The sequence below is a fragment of the Dendrobates tinctorius genome, unplaced genomic scaffold (assembly GCF_039654945.1).
Source record: "Dendrobates tinctorius isolate UK_male_01 unplaced genomic scaffold, ASM3965494v1 ptg000007l, whole genome shotgun sequence".
NCBI lineage: Eukaryota > Metazoa > Chordata > Amphibia > Anura > Dendrobatidae > Dendrobates > Dendrobates tinctorius.
The window spans coordinates 24,704,295-24,728,500 of NW_027361675.1; the positions used below are offsets into that span (position 1 = coordinate 24,704,295).

At 45.2% G+C, this 24,206-nt stretch overlaps 1 protein-coding gene across 1 annotated transcript in view; it reads left to right on the plus strand.

Moving 5' to 3' along the window:
* Positions 1–24,206, plus strand: part of MYOM3 (myomesin 3) — a 310,945-nt gene that overhangs the window by 191,864 nt on the left and 94,875 nt on the right. The window contains exons 13-15 of the mRNA XM_073572698.1: positions 17,949–18,085; positions 18,222–18,405; positions 20,611–20,785. Coding sequence (XP_073428799.1) covers positions 17,949–18,085; positions 18,222–18,405; positions 20,611–20,785 — 496 coding nt within the window. The remainder of the gene's footprint in view (positions 1–17,948; positions 18,086–18,221; positions 18,406–20,610; positions 20,786–24,206) is intronic.

The following is a 24,206-nucleotide window of genomic DNA, read 5'->3' on the forward strand; positions in this document are numbered from 1 at the left end:
ACCAGAAGTTTTTGGGTTTTGCAAATTTTTATCGTAAATTTATAGCTAATTTTTCTGGTATTGCCAAACCATTGACTGATTTGACTAAGAAGGGTGCTGATGTGCTGAATTGGTCTCCAGAGGCTGTTTCTTCCTTTCAGGAGCTGAAGCGGAGGTTCACTTCTGCTACGGTTTTGCGGCAACCTGATGTCTCACTCCCGTTTCAGGTAGAGGTGGTCGCTTCTGAGATTGGTGCAGGAGCTGTTTTGTCCCAAAAAGATCCGGTAACATCTAAAATGAATCCCTGTGCTTTCTTTTCCCAAAAGTTCTCCCCATCCGAACGCAACTATGATGTGGGGAATCTGGAACTGTTAGCCATGAAATGGGCATTTGAGGAGTGGAGACATTGGTTGGAGGGAGCTAAACATCAAGCCGTGGTCCTTACTGACCACAGGAATTTGATTTACCTTGAGTCGGCCAAACGCTTGAATCCTAGACAGGCTAGGTGGGCCTTGTTTTACACATGTTTTGATTTTGTGGTCTCTTTTCTTCCAGGCACTAAGAATGTCAAGGCAGACGCCCTCTCTAGGAGTTTCTTTGCTGATTCTCCTATTGTGACCAAGCCTGCTACCATCTTAGGTGAGGGGGTAGTTCTTTCTGCCATCTTGCCCGATTTGAGACGTGCTCTGGAAGAGTTTCATCTCAGCTGTCAAACTGATTCCTGCTCTAAAACCATCTGCCTAGGTGATAACTCGCCACTAGAGTTGAGCGACTTTTGGTTTTTTAGGGTCGCGTTTCGTTTCGTGAAACCCGACTTTTCCAAAAGTCGGGTCGAGCAAGATCGTCCGATTATAGGGAAAAGTCGGGGTCGTCCCGAAACACGAAACCCAATGTAAGTCAATGGGGAATAAAAGTCGGCAGTGAGAGGAGGACAGGAAACACACCTACAGTGCCCATTTGAATGCCAAAAGCATCAATTCTTATTACTTAAGCTTGTCAACCTTAATTAACTTCATAATACAAGTTACGCACTGAAAAATGGGGGTTATTTGGCTAAATTTGTGGGGGGGAGGGCTGGCTGCAGGTTTTCATGTGCCCTGGGCGAAAGAGCGCCCCTTTAACACATACCACAACTCATCATGCTCCGATACGGCAGAGAAATAGCGGTATAGTACAATGAAAAATACCTCACTTTTTACATCTCATGACGAGGCCCATCTATTTCTCCATACAGAATCATTGGTCCATATAATGTTTGAAACAGTATATGATGAGCTCCACATAATGCTACAGTATATGTTGGTCCCCATGGATGAAGCTCCACTGTCTTATGGGCCCAAATAATGCTCCAAACATAATGGGCCCCATTTCTAATGCTCTAGTGTATAATGGGCCCTGTAAATGCTGCTCCAGTGTCTGATGTCCACCTTTGGAATGTTCCAGTGTATGGTGGGCCCCATCTATCATTCTCCAGAGTATAGTGCTCCCCAAAAATTGCTGTCCCAACATTGAAAACAATCAAATAAGTCTCCTCGCTAGGGAATCCCTGTACTTGTCTGGATTCCTCGTCGTCCCCATCTTCCATCTCACTGCACAGTATTTTAACTTTGCAAGTGCTGTGATCCTGGGCAAGCAGGGGGGGCCCACTCGTTGGCGACGGCACTGGCACAGGGCCCCTGATAGTACGGTGGTGTGTCTGATGGCGGGTGGGCCGAACCTGCACTTTCATCTGCAGCTTCCTCTTTGTCACCGTGTAAGATGGAACTGTATATGGGAAGGGTAACCTGAGTTTCATCAGGGTCAGATGCAGGTCATGTAGCGTGCGAGGGGAATGTAGTGGTCTGGGTCAATTTACCAGCAGATTCATCGAGCAGTGGCTGGGCATCAGTGCACTTGTGTCGCCCCCAGGAGTACGGTCGCCACAGTGGCATTACCTTCTTCCTAGGGAGTGTGATGTCATGCTTGGGAGCAACGAAGGATCTCTCTAGCAGGTTAACTGATTGGGCGGCGTTATTCCCACGAGTCATGACTAGTGTTGAGCATTCCGATACCGCAAGTATCGGGTATCGGCCGATACTTGCTGTATCGGAATTCCGATACCGACTTCCGATATTTTTTCAATATCGGAATTCGGCATCGGAATCGGAAGTTCAGTTGATTGATGGCCTGACGTCATCATGATGCGCGGTGTGTGCGCATCATGATGCGCCGTCATTTCGGGCCTTCCGGGGGTCTCTGCCGGCCTGCCGGGGGGCTGTGCCGGCCTGCCGGGGGGCTGTGTGGACTGCCCGGGGTCTGTACCGGCCTGCCGGGGGGCTGTGCCGGCCTGCCGGTGGTCTGTGCACCCTGTGGGGGTCTGTACCGGCCTGCCGGGGGGCTGTGCCGGCCTGCCGGTGGTCTGTGCACCCTGTGGGGGTCTGTACCGGCCTGCCGGGGGGCTGTGCCGGCCTGCCGGTGGTCTGTGCACCCTGTGGGGGTCTGTACCGGCCTGCCGGGGGGCTGTGCTGATGTCCGGGGGGCTGTGCAAGCATCGTCCGATGGGACTACAAGTCCCATCTGGCGATGCCTGCTACCATGACAGTGATTGACACATTAGCCAATGATGGGACAGTAGTAGTCCCATCATCCGGCTAATGTGTTAAATGTTAAAAAAAAAAAAATACTACATACATACTACATGCTACATACATACTACATACATACTACATATATACTACATACATACTACATACATGCTACATACATGCTACATACATGCTGCATGCTACATACATACTACATACATACTACATACATACTACATGCATGCTACATGCATGCTACATACATACATGCATGCTACATACATACATGCATGCTACATACATACTACATGCATGCTACATACATACTACATGCATGCTAAATACATACTACATGCTACATACATACCACATACATACTACATACATACTACATACTACATATATACTACATGCATGCTACATACATACTACATGCTACATACATACCACATACATGCTACATACATACTACATATATACTACATACATACTACATGCATACTACATGCATACTACATGCATACTACATACATACTACATGCATGCTACATACATACTACATGCATGCTACATACATACTACATGCTACATACATACCACATACATACTACATACATACTACATACTACATATATACTACATGCATGCTACATACATACTACATGCTACATACATACTACATGCTACATACATACCACATACATACTACATACATACTACATACATACTACATGCTACATACATACTACATATATACTACATGCATGCTACATACATACTACATGCTACATACATACCACATACATACCACATACATGCTACATACATACTACATGCATACTACATGCATACTACATACATACTACATGCATACTACATGCATGCTACATACATACTACATGCTACATACATACCACATACATACTACATACATACTACATACATACTACATGCTACATACATACTACATGCATGCTACATACATACTACATGCTACATACATACTACATATATACTACATGCATGCTACATACATACTACATGCTACATACATACCACATACATACCACATACATGCTACATACATACTACATGCATACTACATGCATACTACATACATACTACATGCATGCTACATACATACTACATGCTACATACATACCACATACATACTACATACATACTACATACATACTACATGCTACATACATACTACATGCATGCTACATACATACTACATGCTACATACATACCACATACATGCTACATACATGCTACATACATACTACATATATACTACATGCATGCTACATACATACTACATATATACTACATGCATGCTACATACATACTACATATATACTACATGCATGCTACATACATACTACATATATACTACATGCATGCTACATACATACTGCATGCCACATGCATGCTACATACATACCACATATATACTACATACATACAATACATTCATACAATACATACATAGACATACAGTACATATAACATAGAGTAACATACTTACCAATACTTGTCACATTGTTCCCCGAAGCCATTGTCTTTTCCGGAATAAATATTAACATAACAAACCACAAAAATACTCACCCACGATCCGAAGCAGTCCACGAGTGTGTCCCACGACGATCTTGGGTAGAGAACTGCAGCATCAGATGATGCTGCCGTTCTCTACGGGCTGCAGGAATCCAATGACGGAAGGTAGGTATCCTTCCGCACTGTATTCCTCCGCCACTTAAAAAAAAAAAGTCCCTAGTCTCACTTTATGCCATTGCTGTGTGGGAATTTCCCACACAGCAATGGCATAAAGTGAGACTAGGGACTTTTTTTTTTTTTAAGTGGCGGAGGAATACAGTGCGGAAGGATACCTACCTTCCATCATTGGATTCCTGCAGCCCGTAGAGAACGGCAGCATCAGCTGATGCTGCAGTTCTCTACCCAAGATCGTCGTGGGACACACTCGTGGACTGCTTCGGATCGTGGGTGAGTATTTTTGTGGTTTGTTATGTTAATATTTATTCCGGAAAAGACAATGGCTTCGGGGAACAATGTGACAAGTATTGGTAAGTATGTTACTCTATGTTATATGTACTGTATGTCTATGTATGTATTGTATGAATGTATTGTATGTATGTAGTATATATGTGGTATGTATGTAGCATGTAGTATGTATGTAGTATGTATGTAGCATGCATGTAGCATGCAGTATGTATGTAGCATGCATGTAGTATATATGTAGTATGTATGTAGCATGCATGTAGTATATATGTATGAATGTATGTAGCATGTAGTATGTATGTGGTATGTATGTAGCATGTAGTATGTATGTAGTATGTATGTAGCATGCATGTAGTATGTATGTAGTATGTATGTAGTATATATGTAGTATGTATGTAGCATGTAGTATGTATGTAGCATGCATGTAGTATATATGTAGTATATATGTAGCATGTAGCATGTATGTAGTATGTATGTGGTATGTATGTAGCATGTAGTATGTATGTAGCATGCATGTAGTATATACGTAGTATGTATGTAGCATGTAGTATGTATGTAGCATGCATGTAGTATATATGTAGTATGTATGTAGCATGTAGTATGTATGTAGCATGCATGTAGTATATATGTAGTATGTATGTAGCATGTAGTATGTATGTAGCATGCATGTAGTATATATGTAGTATGTAGCATGTAGTATGTATGTAGCATGCATGTAGTATATATGTAGTATGTAGCATGTAGTATGTATGTAGCATGCATGTAGCATGTACTATGTATGTAGCATGCATGTAGTATATATGTGTTATGTATGTAGCATGTAGCATGCATGTAGCATGCATGTAGTATGTATGTAGTATGTATGTAGTATATATGTGGTATGTATGTAGCATGTAGTATGTATGTAGCATGTAGTATGTATGTAGCATGCAGTATGTATGTAGCATGCATGTAGTATATATGTAGTATGTATGTAGTATATATGTAGTATGTATGTTGCATGTAGTATTTATGTAGTATGAATGTAGCATGTATGTAGCATGTATGTAGTATGTAGTATGAATGTAGCATGTATGTAGTATGCATGTTGTATGTATGTAGCATGTAATTTTTTTTTTTTTTTTTTACATTCAACACATTAGCCGGATGATAGGACTATTACTGTCCCATCATTGGCTAATGTGTCAATCACTGTCATGGTAGCAGGCATCGCCCGATGGGACTTGTAGTCCCATCGGACGATGCCTGCACAGACCCCCGAAGCCTGCACAGACCACCGGCAGGCCGGCACAGCCCCCCGGCAGGCCGGCACAGCCCCCCAGAGCCTGCACAGACCACCGGCAGGCCGGCACAGCCCCCCGGCAGGCCGGCACAGCCCCCCGGAGCCTGCACAGCCCCCCGGAGCCTGCACAGCCCCCCGGCAGGCTGGCACAGCCCCCCGGCAGGCTGGCACAGCCCCCCGGCAGGCTGGCACAGCCCCCCGGCAGGCCGGCACAGCCCACCGGAGCCTGCACAGACCACCGGCAGGCCGGCACAGCCCCCTGGCAGGCCGGCACAGACCACCGGAGCCTGCACAGACCCCCTGGCAGGCCGGCACAGGCCCCCGAAAGGCCCGTACAGACCCCAGAGAGGCTGTACAAGGGCAGGAAAGGGTTTTTCTTATTCCGATACCGGAAGTCCCATAGACTTGAATGGGACTTCCAGTATCGGAATCGGCGATACCGATACTTTTTTTAAAGATCGGCCGATACCATCCGATACGATACTTTGAAGTATCGGACGGTATCGCTCAACTCTAGTCATGACCCTCCAAACAGCGTTCATGAAGGCAAAGTGTTTGTTTTACGTGGGCAGTATGGTTGCAAAGCTGAACCTTAAAGGAATGTCCAGAAGGGCACCACCAGGAGTGGAGCCTACGGTTAAATTCGACTCCACCTGGGAAACCTCAACCATGCCAGCTACAGAACAGATGCACACATTGCAAGCTTAATTCCGTTAACGAACGAGACTCCGTCATGCCCCGCGGTCCGAGTCTGGCTTACTAGAGGGACACGTGAGGCTCTGGCACATGAGATTGGCCAATAACTGGTGTGTCATGCCCTTACATGTCCGTGGCTGCATGTGCGCTACACTGAAAACGCCAGCGTTTGTCGCTTACAGGTGCAGATAACCCGCTGAACAACGTTAGTGATGGGGATCACTGATTTCAATTATTACCCGCGAACAATGATTTCCCAGTAAGTGCAGGTCAACCGCAGTTCCGGAATTAGGCCTAACCGTCATTCCTGAAAAAATGAAAAACTTACGTGTGCAAACCACAGGTGCTGTAGCTTGCTTAACAGCTCGCCAGCCGTTCTCACGCCCAGTATGGATTACACGTGATTGCACAAAGGTGAGAAAGGGTACCGTATCCCCAGATAACATGTATGGATAGCGTACACATTCAAAATATATGTCTATACATCAGGAGGCAGGCTCAGACGGTGTTAGGCCCAGTATGGATTGCACGTGATTGCACAAAGGTTAGAAAGGGTACCGTTTCCCCGAATAACATGTATGGATAGCGTACACATTCAAAATATATGTCTCAGGAGGCAGGCTCAGACGGTGTTAGGCCCAGTATGGATTGCACGTGATTGCACAAAGGTTAGAAAGGGTACCGTATCCCCGGATAACATGTATGGATAGCGTACACATTCAAAATATATGTCTCAGGAGGCAGGTTCAGACGGTGTTAGGCCCAGTATGGATTGCACGTGATTGCACAAAGGTTAGAAAGGGTACCGTTTCCCCGGATAACATGTATGGATAGCGTACACATTCAAAATATATGTCTCAGGAGGCAGGCTCAGACGGTGTTAGGCCCAGTATGGATTGCACGTGATTGCACAAAGGTTAGAAAGGGTACCGTTTCCCCGGATAACATGTATGGATAGCGTACACATTCAAAATATATGTCTCAGGAGGCAGGCTCAGACGGTGTTAGGCCCAGTATGGATTGCACGTGATTGCACAAAGGTTAGAAAGGGTACCGTTTCCCCGGATAACATGTATGGATTGCGTACACATTCAAAATATATGTCTCAGGAGGCAGGCTCAGACGGTGTTAGGCCCAGTATGGATTGCACGTGATTGCACAAAGGTTAGAAAGGGTACCGTTTCCCCGGATAACATTTATGGATAGCGTACACATTCAAAATATATGTCTATACATCAGGAGGCAGGCTCAGACGGTGTCAGGCACAGTATGGATTTGACGGCCCAGACTACACAGCGGAGGAGCAGGGAGAGGTAAAGATTACAAATGCTGGGGCCCTGCCCAAGCAAGGGGGGCCCACTCGTGGGCGTCGGTACTGGCACTGGGCCCCTCATAGTACGGCGGTGTGTCTGACGGCGGGTGTGCACCACCACCGTCAGAGACACTTGATTGCACTATGAAGGACCCTGTACCAGTGCCCGTGCCCAAGAGTCGGCCTACCCACCTGTCCAGGGCAATGGCACTCGCACGGTGTCGTGCGCTAGGTGGTGACCCCGGCCATGGGGGGGGAGGCAGCACAGTTAGGGAGTTTTAGAAAGTGGCATATGTTGATGTTGGACATTCAGCTGATGCAAAAGGTGAAATAGGTCAAGTCCCAGGAAGAGGTGGACCAAAGCAAGCCATTTTTCTGTCACCCTATGTGTCATCAGAGGAAGGTGGGACAAAATCCTTGGAAACCCATGCGTGGTTCATTTTAATGAAGGTTAGATCATCCACATTTTGGGTTGACAGACGGGTCCTTTTTTCTGTCAGGATTGATCCAGCTGTACTGAAGACTCTTTCCGATAGCACACTTGCAGCTGGGCAAGCGAGCTCCTGTAAGGCATATTGGGCCAATTCAGGCCAGGTGTCCAGTTTAGCGGCCCAATAGTCAAAGGGGAATGACCTGTGTGGGAGAACATCGATATGGGAGGAAAAGTAGTTTGTAACCATAGTTGACAACTGCTGTCTCCTGTCACTTTCCATCGATGCAGTATTACCAGTTGTGTGAGCGGTACTTGAAAAATCAGTCCACAACATTGTCATGAAACCCCTGTCTCCAACGCCACTTCTGCTGTGTGCACCACGAACACCTCTGCCAAGCTGCCCCCGGCCCGTACGGCTCGTGTGAGAACCATCACCGCTGCTGTGTGCTGGGAATGCCTCAAGCAACCGATTTACCAGAGTTGCTTGTTTATTAGCCAATATTAGTTCAAGGTTCTCCTGTGGCATGATGTTTTGTAATTTGCCTTTATAGCGTGGATCCAGGATGCTGGCCAACCAGTAGTCGTCATCGTTCATCATTTTGGCAATGCGTGGGTCCCTTTTAGGATCTGCAAGGCATAATCTGACATGTGGGCCAATGTTCCCGGTGTCAATGATGCACTGCGAGTGCTGGTTGGAGGAGCACTTTCTGGCAAATCCACATCCCTCCAGTCACGCACAAACCCTGTACCAGACCTTGCCACACCAACATTTTCACTTGCCCCACAAGATGCATCCTCCTCCCCTAAGTAATCATCCCCATCATCCTCCTCCTCTTCTTCCTCCACCTCGTCCAGGAGAGGTCCCTGAGCAGACAATGGCTGAATGTCATCAAGGATTCCCTCCTCCTCTTCCTCCTCATCAACATTGGCTGCAGACGCCTGCTCCTTAAGGTGCGTCAAAGTTTGCATGAGCAGACGCATAAGTGGGATGCTCATGCTTAGGATGGCGTCGTCTGCGCTTACCAGCCGTGTGCATTCCTCAAAACACTGAAGGACTTTACAGAGGTCTTTCAGCTTCGACCACTGCACACCTGTCAACTCCATGTCTGCTCTCAAAGTGCCTGGCCGTGTATCCTCCCACAAATGCATTATGGTTTGCCTCTGCTCGCACAGCCGCTCCACCATGTGCAGGGTGGAGTTCCACCTTGTTGCAATGTCGATAATGAGGCGGTGGTTGGGAAGGTGGAGCAATCGCTGTGGCTTCTGCATACGAACGGAGTGTACAGGCGACCGGCGGATGTGCGCGCACAGTCTTCGCACCTTCTGGAGCAGGGCTGTTAACTCCGGATAATTTTTGAGGAAGCACTGCACCACCAGGTTCAAGGTGTGAGCCAAGCAAGGTATATGGCTGAGTTTTGAAAGGGCTATGGCTGCCACAAAATTACGGCCGTTATCACTAACTACCTTGCCTGCCTCAAGATGTACACTGCCCAGCCATGACTCAGTTTGTCGCTTCAAGTACTCGGCCAGCACCTCGGCGGTGTGTCTGTTGCCCAAACACATCATCTGCAACACAGCCTGCTGACGCTTTCCACTAGCTGCTCGATAGGGGGACACATCGTGTGCAACAGTGGCAGCTGCAGATGGAGTGCTCGTACGACTGCGCTCTGTGGACGAGCTTTCGCTTCTGGAGGAGGAGGAGGAGGGTCGAACGCCTACAGCCAACTGTTTCCTATACCGTGGGCTAGGCAGCACTGTCCCACCACCGCTGTCCCCTGTGGACCCTGCATCCACCACATTAACCCAGTGCGCAGTGATGGACACGTAACGGCCCTGGCCATGCCGACTGGACCATGCATCAGTTGTGAGGTGCACCTTTCCGCTCACTGACTGCTTGAGTGCATGGACAATGCGGTCTTTCACATGATGGTGGAGGGCTGGGATGGCTTTGCGAGAGAAGAAGTGGCGACTGGGTAGGTCATAGCGTGGTACTGCATAGGCCATGAGTTCGCGGAAAGCTGTGCTTTCCACCAACCGAAAGGGCATCATCTCAAACGAGATTAGTTTGGCAATGTGGGCGTTCAAACCCAGTGTACGCGGATGAGAGACTGAGTACTTTCTTGACCTACTCATTGTGTCTGGGAGGGTGAGCTGGACTTGAGAGCTGCATATGGTGGAAGTAGCGGTGGACAGGGCGGACTGAGAGAGGGTTGATGATGGTGATGGAGTTGGTGTTCTTTCTGATGGCCTAGAATCAGTCTTTCGTTGATATAACAGTGGGATTCCCTAACTGCTGTGGCCTTGCAACGACACCTCAACATTTGCTGCTGTGCTAACCGGTGGGCTTACAGTGGGGGAAACAATGTAACGTTGCTGACTACCTTCGTTGTGATCAGTTGCACATGTGGCACTTGAGGTTTGGTGTTGTATCCACGCTTGCAAGTGCATGCTGGTTAAATATCTAAGCATGCAACTGGTATTCAAATTTTTCAGATTTTTCCCTCGGCTAAAGGTCTTTGCGCACTTCTTACAGATAACCTTGGCCTGATCATGAGGATTTTGTTCAAAAAAGTGCTACACTGCACTCTTCCTACTTTGGCAGACATTTTGCGGCCTAGCACGCTGTGATCTTTTAACCCTCTGGACAAGCTGTCCAGCAACTCTTTTGATGTTTGGAACCTGTCTTTGGAGTGCTCCGGGCCTGCCAGATAACAGCTGTTGCGATGTCGATGTCTGCTGTGGATGCTCCTCATCTGAGCTATTGGAAGCAGCACCCTCTTCCCCCAATGGATGCCAATCTGGGTCAACAACTGGGTCATCCATCACCTCCTCTTCTATGTCATGTGCACCTTCCTCTGTGTCACCGTGTATGGTGGTATAGTGTGCGGGAAGGGGCACCTGAGTCTCATCAGGGTCAGAATCTGGCTCTGTACACTGCGAGGACAATGTAGTGCTCTGAGTGAATGTACCAGCAGAATCATCCATCAGCGGCTGTGCATCAGTGCACTCCATGTCAGATTCATCTTGGCCTGGGTAATTCACCATTTCACTTGATAATCCAGGCATGGTATGTGAAAACAGCTCCATGGAGTAATCAGTAGTATGGCCTGCGTCATCCTTCAATCTTGGTTGGGGTGAAGGACAAAAGGAAAGGTGTGGTTCATGAACATGAGCCTCCAATGACGACTCAGTGCTTTTACTTTTTACAACTGAAGAAGAGGAGGCGATAGAGCTGGAGGCTGAGTCAGCAATGTAAGACAAAACTTTTTCCTGATGCTCTGGCTTTAAAAGCGGTTTGCCAACTCCTAGAAAACTAAGCGTTCGAGGCCTTATGTAGCCAGACGATGACGCAGGCTCAACACCTCCTGCATTCGGTCCTATTTTGCTCTTGCCACTACCATCAGATCCACCACCAACACCATCATTACCAGCTGCCAACCCCCGCCCAATTCCACGGCCTCTTCCACCAGCCTTCCTCATTTTTGGTAGAAATGTAGACAAAATCCAACAAACTATATAGTAATGTAAAACAAGGTACAAGGTGTCTATAGGACAGGGGAGATTTTGAATTTCTGCAGACACTTGTGGACACTGGACACTTTTGGATTGTGTGAGGCCCACTGATATCTGAGCGCTATGTGACAGGCTCGATGGCACAGCTGTGACCAAAGTGACTAGAGGATAAGGGAGATTTTGAATTTCTGCAGACACTTGTGGACACTGGACACTTTTGGATTGTGTGAGGCCCAATGAATATCTGAGCACTATGTGACAGGCTAGATGGCACAGCTGTGACCAAAGTGACTAGAGGCTAAGGGAGATTTTGAATTTCTGCAGACACTTGTGGACACTGGACACTTTTGGATTGTGTGAGGCCCAATGAATATCTGAGCGCTATGTGACAGGCTCGATGGCACAGCTGTGACCAAAGTGACTATAGGATAAGGGAGATTTTGAATCTCTGCACACACTTTTGGACACTGGACACTTTTGGTTTGTGTGAGGCCCAATGAATTTCTGAGCGCTATGTGACAGGCTCGATGGCACAGCTGTGACCAAAGTGACTAGAGGATAAGGGAGATTTTGAATCTCTGCACACACTTTTGGACACTGGACACTTTTGGATTGTGTGAGGCCCAATGAATATCTGAGCGTTATGTGACAGGCTCGATGGCACAGCTGTGACCAAAGTGACTAGAGGATAAGGGAGATTTTGAATCTCTGCACACACTTTTGGACACTGGACACTTTTGGATTGTGTGAGGCCCAATGAATATCTGAGCGCTATGTGACCGGCTCGATGGCACAGCTGTGACCAAAGTGACTAGAGGATAAGGGAGATTTTGAATCTCTGCACACACTTTTGGACACTGGACACTTTTGGATTGTGTGAGGCCCAATGAATATCTGAGCGCTATGTGACAGGCTCGATGGCACAGCTGTGACCAAAGTGACTAGAGGATAAGGGAGATTTTGAATCTCTGCACACACTTTTGGACACTGGACACTTTTGGATTGTGTGAGGCCCAATGAATATCTGAGCGCTATGTGACAGGCTCGATGGCACAGCTGTGACCAAAGTGACTAGAGGATAAGGGAGATTTTGAATCTCTGCACACACTTTTGGACACTGGATACTTTTGGATTGTGTGAGGCCCAATGAATATCTGAGCGCTATGTGACAGGCTCGATGGCACAGCTGTGACCAAAGTGACTAGAGGATAAGGGAGATTTTGAATCTCTGCACACACTTTTGGACACTGGACACTTTTGGATTGTGTGAGGCCCACTGATATCTGAGCGCTATGTCACAGGCTCGATGGCACAGCTGTGACAAAAGTGACTAGAGGATAAGGGAGATTGGATTGTTTTTAAAAAAGCAGTTTGCGGAGCAGTGGGTAAACAGCAATGCAGGAATGTCAGGAAGCCTTAGAAGGCAGCCCAACAACCAACACCACTGATACACCACTATATAGCCTCCCCTTGCACTGCACACACAGTGACTGGTGTGTTGTACAGGCCAAATCGCTAGCAGCAGAAGCAGTTTTTTTTTCTTCTCAGCAGGACAAAAAAAAAAAATTGGGATTGCTTTTAAAAAAGCAGTTTGCGGAGCAGTGGGTAAACAGCAATGCAGGAATGTCAGGAAGCCTTAGAAGGCAGCCCAACAACCAACACCACTGATACACCACTATATAGCCTCCCCTTGCACTACACACACAGTGACTGGTGTGTTGTGCAGGCCAAATCGCTAGCAGCAGAAGCAGCTTTTTTGTCTTCTTCCCTGCCTAACGCTCTCCCTACAGAATCAGCAGCAACCTCTCCCTATACTGAGATCGGCAGAAGTAAGATGGCGGTCGGCGTGCACGTCCTTTTATACCCCCTGTGACGCCCACCAAAGCAAGCCAATCACTTGCATGCCCTTCTGAAAGATGGTGGTGACCCCTGCCTATGTCATCACGTTGCCCACAGTGTCCGTGGATCCTGATTGGCTGAAAAAGAGCGCAAAACAAACTTTTGAAACGCGACTTTGGCGCGTAAGTCGCCGACCTCGTGGCTGACCTCATCCTAGGGTCGGGTTTCGTTTCATGAAACCCGACTTTGCCAAAAGTCGGCGACTTTTGAAATTTTTCGACCCATTTCGCTCAACTCTACTCGCCACATTCTTCCTTTCCTGCACTGGCCCACTGCTATGACACACAGTGGCCATGGGTAATGTGGGTTGCAGCGCTTAAACATTACAGGCCTGCCAAGCTGTCCGGGCCTATAGCCCATGTGGACGCTAGGGCACCCTGGCCCCGTCTGACCTAACTTCCTAACCAACTTTCCTCTTACTACCCGGCAGCCCCTCCTAAAATTAACCCTCTATAACCATCCTATCAGCTAAATCTATCAGGCCCACTAGTATGCCCCATCTAGTGGCCCTCAACAGAACTATACTTACCCGTGTCTATAGGAACTATATACTAAAAGTGCCCTCCTCTAATGTCCCTAAAAGGATGCATTAACTTACCCTAACTGTACATGCACAACAGACACATTATATTATGCAATAATATAATACAAGAACACAAGCCAATATATTACAGCTTTCTACAAAATCGTAACACATACATGTGGCAATACCATTAAAGATGAGTGATAATACATATTTTATATGCAGCAGTACCGCAGGCATTTATCATAGACATATTTGTAAACATTAACAACCGGAATACAATCAGAGGAAGGGAAGCAGGAAAGTCATCAAATCTCACCCCCTTACACTTTCATCAGCTGATCAGCTCCGGTTCTCACGCAGCGGTGCCGTAAGTGAGAGCACCGGAGCTGATGAACTTTGGTGAACTCTCTCATGGCAGCGCAGTTATATATTGCAGGAGTGATTACCTCCTGTCAGTGTATTGCCGGAGGCCGGGTAGCGTGGTTACATCTATCGTTGTGACTGTTCTACACGTGAGATCGCCATAGGACACTTGGTATTAAATGGACTATGTCGGACAGGATAGTATTATATGTTGGTTTATTATATTTTGATCGTTTGCAGGAGACGAGGGTGTTGGGGATTAGGTCTTCTGTAAGTATGGTAAATTTAGATTCAATAGTCTGTGATTATTTCAAATAAAGAACTTTATTCTGGCTGTGTTTTTATTTACCATGTAACTATAGGATTAGTAATGGATGTCTTATAGATGCCTCTCCATTACTAACCTGTGGGCTTGATGTCAAATGACAATACAAAGGGGACATCAACCACACAAATATGAACCCAACTTGCCACCGCTACGAGGGAAGAGCAAGGCTAAGTGCCAGAATTGTTGCATCTATAAGATGCGTCATTTCTGGGATGGCTGGGAGCTGATGTTTTGAGCCTATGGGGGTGCCAATATCCATTGCCCCTTCCCAGGCTATTAATATCAGCCCGCAACTGTCTGCCTAGCCTTTGCTGGTTCGATTTTATAGGGGGACCCCATGTCAATTTTTTTCTGGGGTTCCCCTGTAAACTAGCCAGTAAAGGCTAAGCAAACAGCTGTGAGCTGATATTAATAGCCTGGGAAGCTTTGGCTCCTTCCCAGAATATTAACATCAGCCCTCAGCTGACAGCTTTCCCTCTGCTGGTTATGAAAATTATGCGGGAGCCCATGCAATGTTTTAAAAAAAATTTCTGAAAAATAAACAGATATTGCATTTCACACAGATTTCTGACAGTTGCTGTTTTGTTACAGCATATGTAGGTAAATTATGTTAATTCTCCTACATAGGCTGGTGAGTGTGTATGGGTGTCTTTAACTCCTTATGTACCCTTTTATTAATGAGGGTATCTGGCTGACACCTGTTCATTACTAAACGTCGGTCTTTGTATTACATATACAGTATATAGTGGGGAAAAAAAGTATTTAGTCAGTCAGCAATAGTGCAAGTTCCACCACTTAAAAAGATGAGAGGCGTCTGTAATTTACATCATAGGTAGACCTCAACTATGGGAGACAAACTGAGAAAAAAAAATCCAGAAAATCACATTGTCTGTTTTTTTTTCATTTTATTTGCATATTATGGTGGAAAATAAGTATTTGGTCAGAAACAAGCAATCAAGATTTCTGGCTCTCACAGACCTGTAACTTCTTCTTTAAGAGTCTCCTCTTTCCTCCACTCATTACCTGTAGTAATGGCACCTGTTTAAACTTGTTATCAGTCTAAAAAGACACCTGTGCACACCCTCAAACAGTCTGACTCCAAACTCCACTATGGTGAAGACCAAAGAGCTGTCAAAGGACACCAGAAACAAAATTGTATCCCTGCACCAGGCTGGGAAGACTGAATCTGCAATAGCCAACCAGCTTGGAGTGAAGAAATCAACTGTGGGAGCAATAATTAGAAAATGGAAGACATACAAGACCACTGATAATCTCCCTCGATCTGGTGCTCCACGCAAAATCCCACCCCGTGGGGTCAGAATGATCACAAGAACGGTGAACAAAAATCCCAGAACCACGCGGGGGGACCTAGTGAATGAACTGCAGAGAGCTGGGACCAATGTAACAAGGCCTACCATAAGTAACACACTACGCCACCATGGACTCAGATCCTGCAGTGCCAGACGTGTCCCAATGCTTAAGCCTGTACATGTCCGGGCCCGTCTGAAGTTTGCTAGAGAGCATTTGGATGATCCAGGGGAGTTTTGGGAGAATGTCCTATGGTCTGATGAAACCAAACTGGAACTGTTTGGTAGAAACACAACTTGTCGTGTTTGGAGGAAAAAGAATACTGAGTTGCACCCATCAAACACCATACCTACTGTAAAGCATTGTGGTGGAAACATCATGCTTTGGGGCTGTTTCACTGCAAAGGGGCCAGGACGACTGATCCGGGTACATGAAAGAATGAATGGGGCCATGTATCGTGAGATTTTGAGTGCAAACCTCCTTCCATCAGCAAGGGCATTGAAGATGAAACGTGGCTGGGTCTTTCAACATGACAATGATCCAAAGCACACCACCAGGGCAACGAAGGAGTGGCTTCGTAAGAAGCATTTCAAGGTCCTGGAGTGGCCTAGCCAGTCTCCAGATCTCAACCCTATAGAAAACCTTTGGAGGGAGTTGAAAGTCCGTGTTGCCTAGCGAAAAGCCAAAAACATCACTGCTCTAGAGGAGATCTGCATGGAGGAATGGGCCAACATACCAACAACAGTGTGTGGCAACCTTGTGAAGACTTACAGAAAACGTTTGACCTCTGTCATTGCCAACAAAGGATATATCACAAAGTATTGAGATGAAATTTTGTTTCTGACCAAATACTTATTTTCCACCATAATATGCAAATAAAATGAAAAAAAACAGACAATGTGATTTTCTGGATTTTTTTTTCTCAGTTTGTCTCCCATAGTTGAGGTCTACCTATGATGTAAATTACAGACGCCTCTCATCTTTTTAAGTGGTGGAACTTGCACTATTGCTGACTGACTAAATACTTTTTTTCCCCACTGTATATATATTCACTTATATTTATTTTGTGTGTGCAAACATTATAAATTTGAACATAGTATGTAATGATATTATGGTCTACAATGGAGAATGAAAAAGAAAGGGGATAAGCACTTATAGACACGTAGCTGTTAATCACAGATCCTGCCGGTGATTTTCCTGTTTCCTATAACATCATGTTGACATGTCCACTTTGCTCTGCCAACAGGGTGTCACTGCCGTTGTCATGTTGACTGACAGATGGTTCATCCTAATGCAACAGGAAACCGTCTATCAATCAACATGATGTCAGCAATGATGCTCATTAACATAGGAAAGTGGAAGAGAAGGAACTGCTATCTCAACATGACGTCACAGGAAGCAGGAGATTCATTGGCAGAAGCAGTCTAAGTCTGGAAGGATCATCGCAGAGCAGTAGAGGCAGGTAATTACTATCTACCTGCCCATTACTGCTCAGCCCCATAGGGAAAATAACAAAAAAACAGATAAGCCTTTTTATTCGGGAGAAGTAGTTCATACTAATTAAAAACAACCTTACGACTAGTGGGAGGAGTGCATGACAGAGGTAATTGCAACCTCCTCATGGATAATGCACTTATGTACTGTATCATGAACAACATAATATTATGTCCTCAAGAACACTATAATATAATAACTCTGACTATTGTCTGACCATTTGTCATTACAATTAAAATAGATGATGTCAAAGTACCAACAGTGCCAAAAAATGTCCATGCCTCAGAGGTCAATGAAGACTATGTTGTGCTTTCATGGGATGAACCTGATCCGTGTGGCAAGGAACCTGTTAAATACTATATAGAAAAGGTATACACTTACTTAATAATACTAATACTAACATTGCCAAGGTGACATTAGTAGGCCAATAAAGATAGTGTTTCGTATTGCCACTGAAAAATGTATTTATTATTCTGTATTTTCAATGATGTGTCTAAATTACTAGTGCATTGAAGGAAGTAACAGATGGGAAAGGATAAACCTGGACACCAGTCTCCATTCTCCGAGGTTTTCTGTGATGGATCTTGAAAAAGGCAAATCTTACTGTTTCCGGGTACAAGCGGCAAACAAACATGGAGTCAGTGATCAGTCTACTGCAAGTTCTCCAATCTCTCTTAAAGCTACATTAGGTGACTGTTTCCATTCTCTCTAGATACATTTTACATTGAAGCTTGTGTATGTACTAAATTTAAAGATATATAAAAAATAATGCATTTTCACAAAAATACATAATATTATTAGGAAGAATAATGTACAGGGAGGTAAATGTCTGATGTATTTGAAGGATGTATTAATAATTACACAACCTTGATAAAACAGGACGAAACCAAAACAGTAGAAAAAATAGTGATCGATTTAAGAGTGGAAATCAAAGGTGAAAAATACAACAAAAACAGAGGATTGAAACCCAAAATTAATGGGTTTAATACCAATGCAAAAGCCATTATATTCTTTGTCACAGGACTGTTAGAGTACAAGGTACAATCCGTAATAGTACAAATGCTATTGCTATCATGCTGTATATGTTTGCACAGAAGAATGGGCAAAAAGCGCGCTCAGCCTCCAGATGTGGAAAGTACTGGGCTGAATACAAATGCGGGTCACAATTTTCAGATTTAGGCTGTGTGCCCACGATGCGATTTTTAAGCGTTTTTGCCTCGATTTTCGGCGCAAAAACATTTAAAAATCGTGTACAGAACGCCCCCCATGCATTCCTATGGCATTCCGCACATGCTGTGCTAATGCTGCGCTTTTTTCCGCATCGGAATCGCATCGCGGAAAAAATCGCAGCATGCTCATTCTTTTGTGCGGAATCGCAAAGAATTGCCGCGATTCCGCACCCATAGGAAAGCATGAGAATCGCTTACTTCCCGCATGTGGCTATGCCCACCATGCGCGAAGTTAAGCGTCTCATGTGCGGTTGGTACCCACGGTGTGGAGGAGAGGAGACTGTCCTCCAGGCCCTGGGTACCATACCTCTGTAAAAAAAAGAATAAAAAATAAAAAATCCGGGTATATTTACCTTCCAGCGTCCCGCGCTGCATTCCCGGCCTAAGCGTTCCCAGTAATGCCTTGCGGCAAGGCCCTGTGATGACGTAGTCTCGCGTGACTCTAGCGATCTCGCTAGATCGCTATAGCAATGCGAGACTACGTCATCACAGGTCTCGCAAGGCATTACTGGGAACGCTGAGGCCCGGGATGGCAGCGCGGGACGCCGGAAGGTAAATATACCCCGATTTTTTTATTTTTTGTAGCATTTTAACATTCTATCTTTTACTATTGATGCCGCATAGGGGGCCTCAATAGTAAAAACCCGGTCACACTTGTCAAACACTATGTTTGACGAGTGTGACCAACCTGTCAATCACTTTCCAAGCGATGCTTCAAATCGCTTGGAAAGTGCTTGAATATCGCACGCGAAAATCGCGGCAAAATCGCAATCATAATCGCGGAAAAAAACGCGCGATTTCTGGGAAGGAGTCCGGTTTTCAGTGTGCGTTTTAAAACGCAACGTGGGCACATAGCCTTACGTAAATGATTAGAAAACATATATCATTTCTTTTACACGTCACAAATACTTGCTACTTTGTGTTGGTTTGTCACATAAAATTCCAAAAAAGTAGCTCTAACTTTGTGGAGGTAATGTGAAAAAATGTGGGAAGGTTAACGGAGTATGAATACTTTTTCAAGTCACTGTATATATAAATGCTATGAAACGTTAGAAAACTATGATATGTTATACCAGGAGCTGCTGTCTAATGATGGGTTGAGAGCAACAATAATGGCTAAATGAAAACATCCCTCATCATAACTGCTTCTTTAACCTGCCGGATCACTGTGTAGAGTGGCAGTTACTCTCTCATTGTAAGGGCTCAGTCAGAACTTAGGCTGTATAAATCAGACCGAGATTGGAACACAGCACTCGGACTGGCTGGCGGCTCTCCCTAGCCAAGTGTGACAGCCTAATGTTTTTCTATGCTGCTGTCACGCTTGGGTCAGGATAGCCGTCAGCCAGTCTGTGCACTGCGTTCTGATCTCGGCCCGATTTATATGGCCTTCTGACTGCAACCTAAGTCTATGAGACTCAAATATAGCCTCAATTTGAGTCTCATAGACTTACATTGAGAAACTTCAATAAGTTTTCTCGGAGATATAGTTTAGTATAATTAATCTGTTTGAACCCACTGAGACTAATGTGAAAGTAAACCACATCCATTGACAAAATACAAAAATAATCAATGTAGAATGTGATAGCGGCACTCATGTTATAGTGCATTGTTTTTTTACATTTATGAAAATGCACACATCACTTATTAGATGTTTTCACCCTACAGCAGTTCCTCCTGCACCCGGGCACATTTCAGCCCTCCGAGACACAAAGACATCTGCTGTCGTACAGTGGGAGAAAGCCAAGCGTGCACCTGAGATCCTCGGTTATTACTTGTACAGTCGAATTGTAGGGGACGATGAATGGCAACCTGTAAACAACAAGCCACTGCAATGTACCAGGTAAGTAACTGGGGAATGCTTCATTTCCCTTTGATTGATGATGGTCTGACTACCGGGACCCCAGAATTAGAACATCATAGCTGGTTTAGTGCTAGCATTTCATAAGTCCAATATCTAATGTCAAAATATGCAAAACAGCAAGCCACATAATATGTGCTACGTGGGATCTCTCAATCCTTTTTATTATCCTTATTTCAATATAATCATAAGTCACAAATATTTATTTAGAAAAAAAATTACTTAGATAATGTCTACATGGCAAAAATCTACATACAATAGATTAATAAACTTTCCCCATAATTACCAATATAAATGAAACAAGAGCGTGCCTTCTACGTGGCTTCTAAGAAGCATGTATACAAATCTTCACCGCACTGATATGCTGCAATGTGGAGTGAGTGATGCTTCGAAAGAGCTCTCACTTCCTCAAACACGTAAAGATGGTCCTAGGTCATGACTAAATAGCTATCACAACTTGAATCCCAATAACCTGACATATACAAGATAAAAAAGTAACATAGTTACTATAAAACAAACATACAATAACCATTCATATCAAATAATAATTATCCATGTATATATATAGCAGCATTATTATTTACTGCTAAAAAAGTAAGCTAATTAAGTGTTAAAAAATCACATAATTTTTCATTTTCATGGCAAGAAATTACTAATTTGTTGTAGTTCCTCTTCATAAAAATCTAGAGTGAGATGCAAATTGTCACAAAAAAATTGAAGCAGAAAAGTTTGTGAAAAACAAAATTTGTGTCCGTTTCAAAACTTTTGGCCATGACTCTACCTACCACTGCCTATGACATCAAGACAGGAGTCTGTACAAAAACACATTGAAACTGCCAGTTTCATTCAGGCCCTTTGAACTAAGTGTATCCGGCGTATAAATCCAGTATGTTTTATGCTTTGGTGCTAGGATCATATCTAAGATACTCATTGGAGGGCGTCCAATTGATCCTTGACTGGCAGTGGCAAAACTAGAGTCTGCTGGGCCCCCCCACATCCTGATTATATATATATATATATATATATATATTATTATAATCTTTATTTTTATATAGCGCTAACATATTCCGCAGTGCTTTACAGTTTGCACACATTATCATCACTGTCCCTGATGGGCTCACATTCTAGATTCTCTATCAGTATGTTTTTGGAGTGTAGGAGGAAACTGGAGTACCCAGAGGAAACCCACACAAACATGGGGAGAACATACAAACTCCTTGCAAATGTTGTCCTTTGAACCCAGGACCCCAGCACTGCAAGGCTGCTGTGCTATCCACTGAGCCACTGTGCCGACCATATAGCACCATTAATTCCATGGTGCTGTACATGAGAAGGGGTTACACACAAATTACAGACATCACTTACAGTATACAAACTAACAATCATAGACAGATACAGAGGGGAGAGGACCCTGCCCTTGCGGGCTTACATTCTACAGGATGGTGGGAAAGTAGGTTGGGGGGTTGAAGCAGCTCTAGCATTGGTTGAGGTGGAGCTCCAGTAATGGTGAGGAGGCAGCAGGGTCATTGCAGACTGTAAGCTTTCCTGAAGAGGTGGACTTTTAGGTTCTGTCTGAAGGATCCGAATGTGGCTGATAGTCGGACGTGATGGGGCAAAGAATTCCAGAGGATGGGGGATATTAGGGAGAAGTTTTGGAGGCGGTTGGTTGAGGAGCGAATAAGTGGGGAGGAGAGAAGGAAGTCTTGGGAGGACCGGAGATAACGTGAGGGAAGATCTCAGGAGATTAGTTCAGAGACATATGGAGGAAAAAGTTTATAGATGGCCTTGTAGGTCAGTATTAGTAAATTGAATTGGATACTCTGAGGGAATGGCAGCCAGTGAAGAGATCTGCAGAGGGGAGAAGCGGAGGAGAAGCAAGGAGAGAAATGAATTAGTCAGGCAGCAGAGTTGCGTGTGTGTTAGCAGGGAGGCCACAGAAAAGGATGTTGCAGCAGTCAAGGCGGGAGATGATGAGGGCATGCACAAGCATTTCAGCAGATTGAGGGTTGAGAAAAGGACGGATTCTGAAAATATTTTCGAGCTGGAGGCAGCAGGAGGTGGAAAGAGCTTGGATGTGCGGTTTGAAGGACAAGGCAGAGTCAAAGGTTACTCCGAGGCAGCAGACTTCCAGTACAGGGGAAAGCGTGATGTTGTTAATTATGATAGATAGGTCAGGTAAGGAAGATCTGTGAAATTGAGGAAAGATGATGAGTTCAGATTTGTCCACATTGAGTTTGAGGAAGCGAGAGGAGAAGAAGGAGGATATGGCTGATAGACACTGATGGGTGTTACTGGAATCCATGAGACTTTATGAGTTGTCCCAGGCCAAGTGTATAGATTGAGAAGAGTAGAGGTCCTAGAACAGAGCCTTGGTAGACTCCAACACAGAGGGTGGGATGAGGAGGTAGTGTGGGAGTGGGAGACACTGAATGTGCGGTTGGAAAGGTATGAGGAGATCCAGGATAGGGTGAGGTCTTTGATGCCAAAGGAGGAGAGGATTTGTAGTAGGAGGCAGTGGTCAACTGTGTCGAAAGCAGAGGACAGGTCTAGAAGGAGGAGTATAGAGTATTGTCTGTTAGCATTGGCTGTAAGTAGGTCGTTAGCAATTTGGGTCAGGGCCGTCTCAGTGGAGTGATGGGGGCGAAAACCAGATTGTAGATTGTCACAGAGCAAGTTAGATGAGAAGTGGGAGGAAAGTTCAGCATTGACGTGCTGCTCCAGGAGTTTGGAAGCGAATGGGAACAGCGATATTGGGCGATAGCTGGGCATAGCGGTTGGGTTGAGGGTTGGCTTTTTAAGGATAGTGGTGATTGTGGCATGTTTGAAAGCAGAAGGGAAGGTATCAGAAGTTAGTGATAGGGTGAAGAGGTGGGTTAGGGATTGGATAAGAGTGGTGGTGAGGTTGGGGAGGAGGTGGGATGGGATGGGGTCGAGTGCATAGATGGTGATGTGCGATTTGGAGAGGAGACAATTAAGCTCCCCTTCAGTGATGTTAGATAGGGAGGTTATGGGGTTTGGGCATTGGTCTGGTATCCAAAGGGGTTGTGGTGGTTGAACAATGAAGACTTGCCTTGTTTGGTCGATCTTATTTTTGAAGTGTGTGGCAAAATCCTCAGCAGAGATTAAGGAGGTTGGAGGGGGGAGTGGTGGTCAGAGGAGTTAAAAGTTTTGAATAACTGTTTAGGGTTGCAGGATAGGGAAGATACGAGGGTTGTGAAGTAGGCCTGTTTAGCAGAGGTGAGGGCAGATATGAAAGCGAGTGTTGCCTGTTAGAATGCAGTGAAGTCGTCTTGCAAATTTGTTTTCTTCCAAGGCCGCTCTGCAACCCTGGACACTTGCCGGAGCTTTTTGGTGGTGTTATTGTGCCAGGGTTGTCTGTTGATACGTCGGATGCTGCCATGAA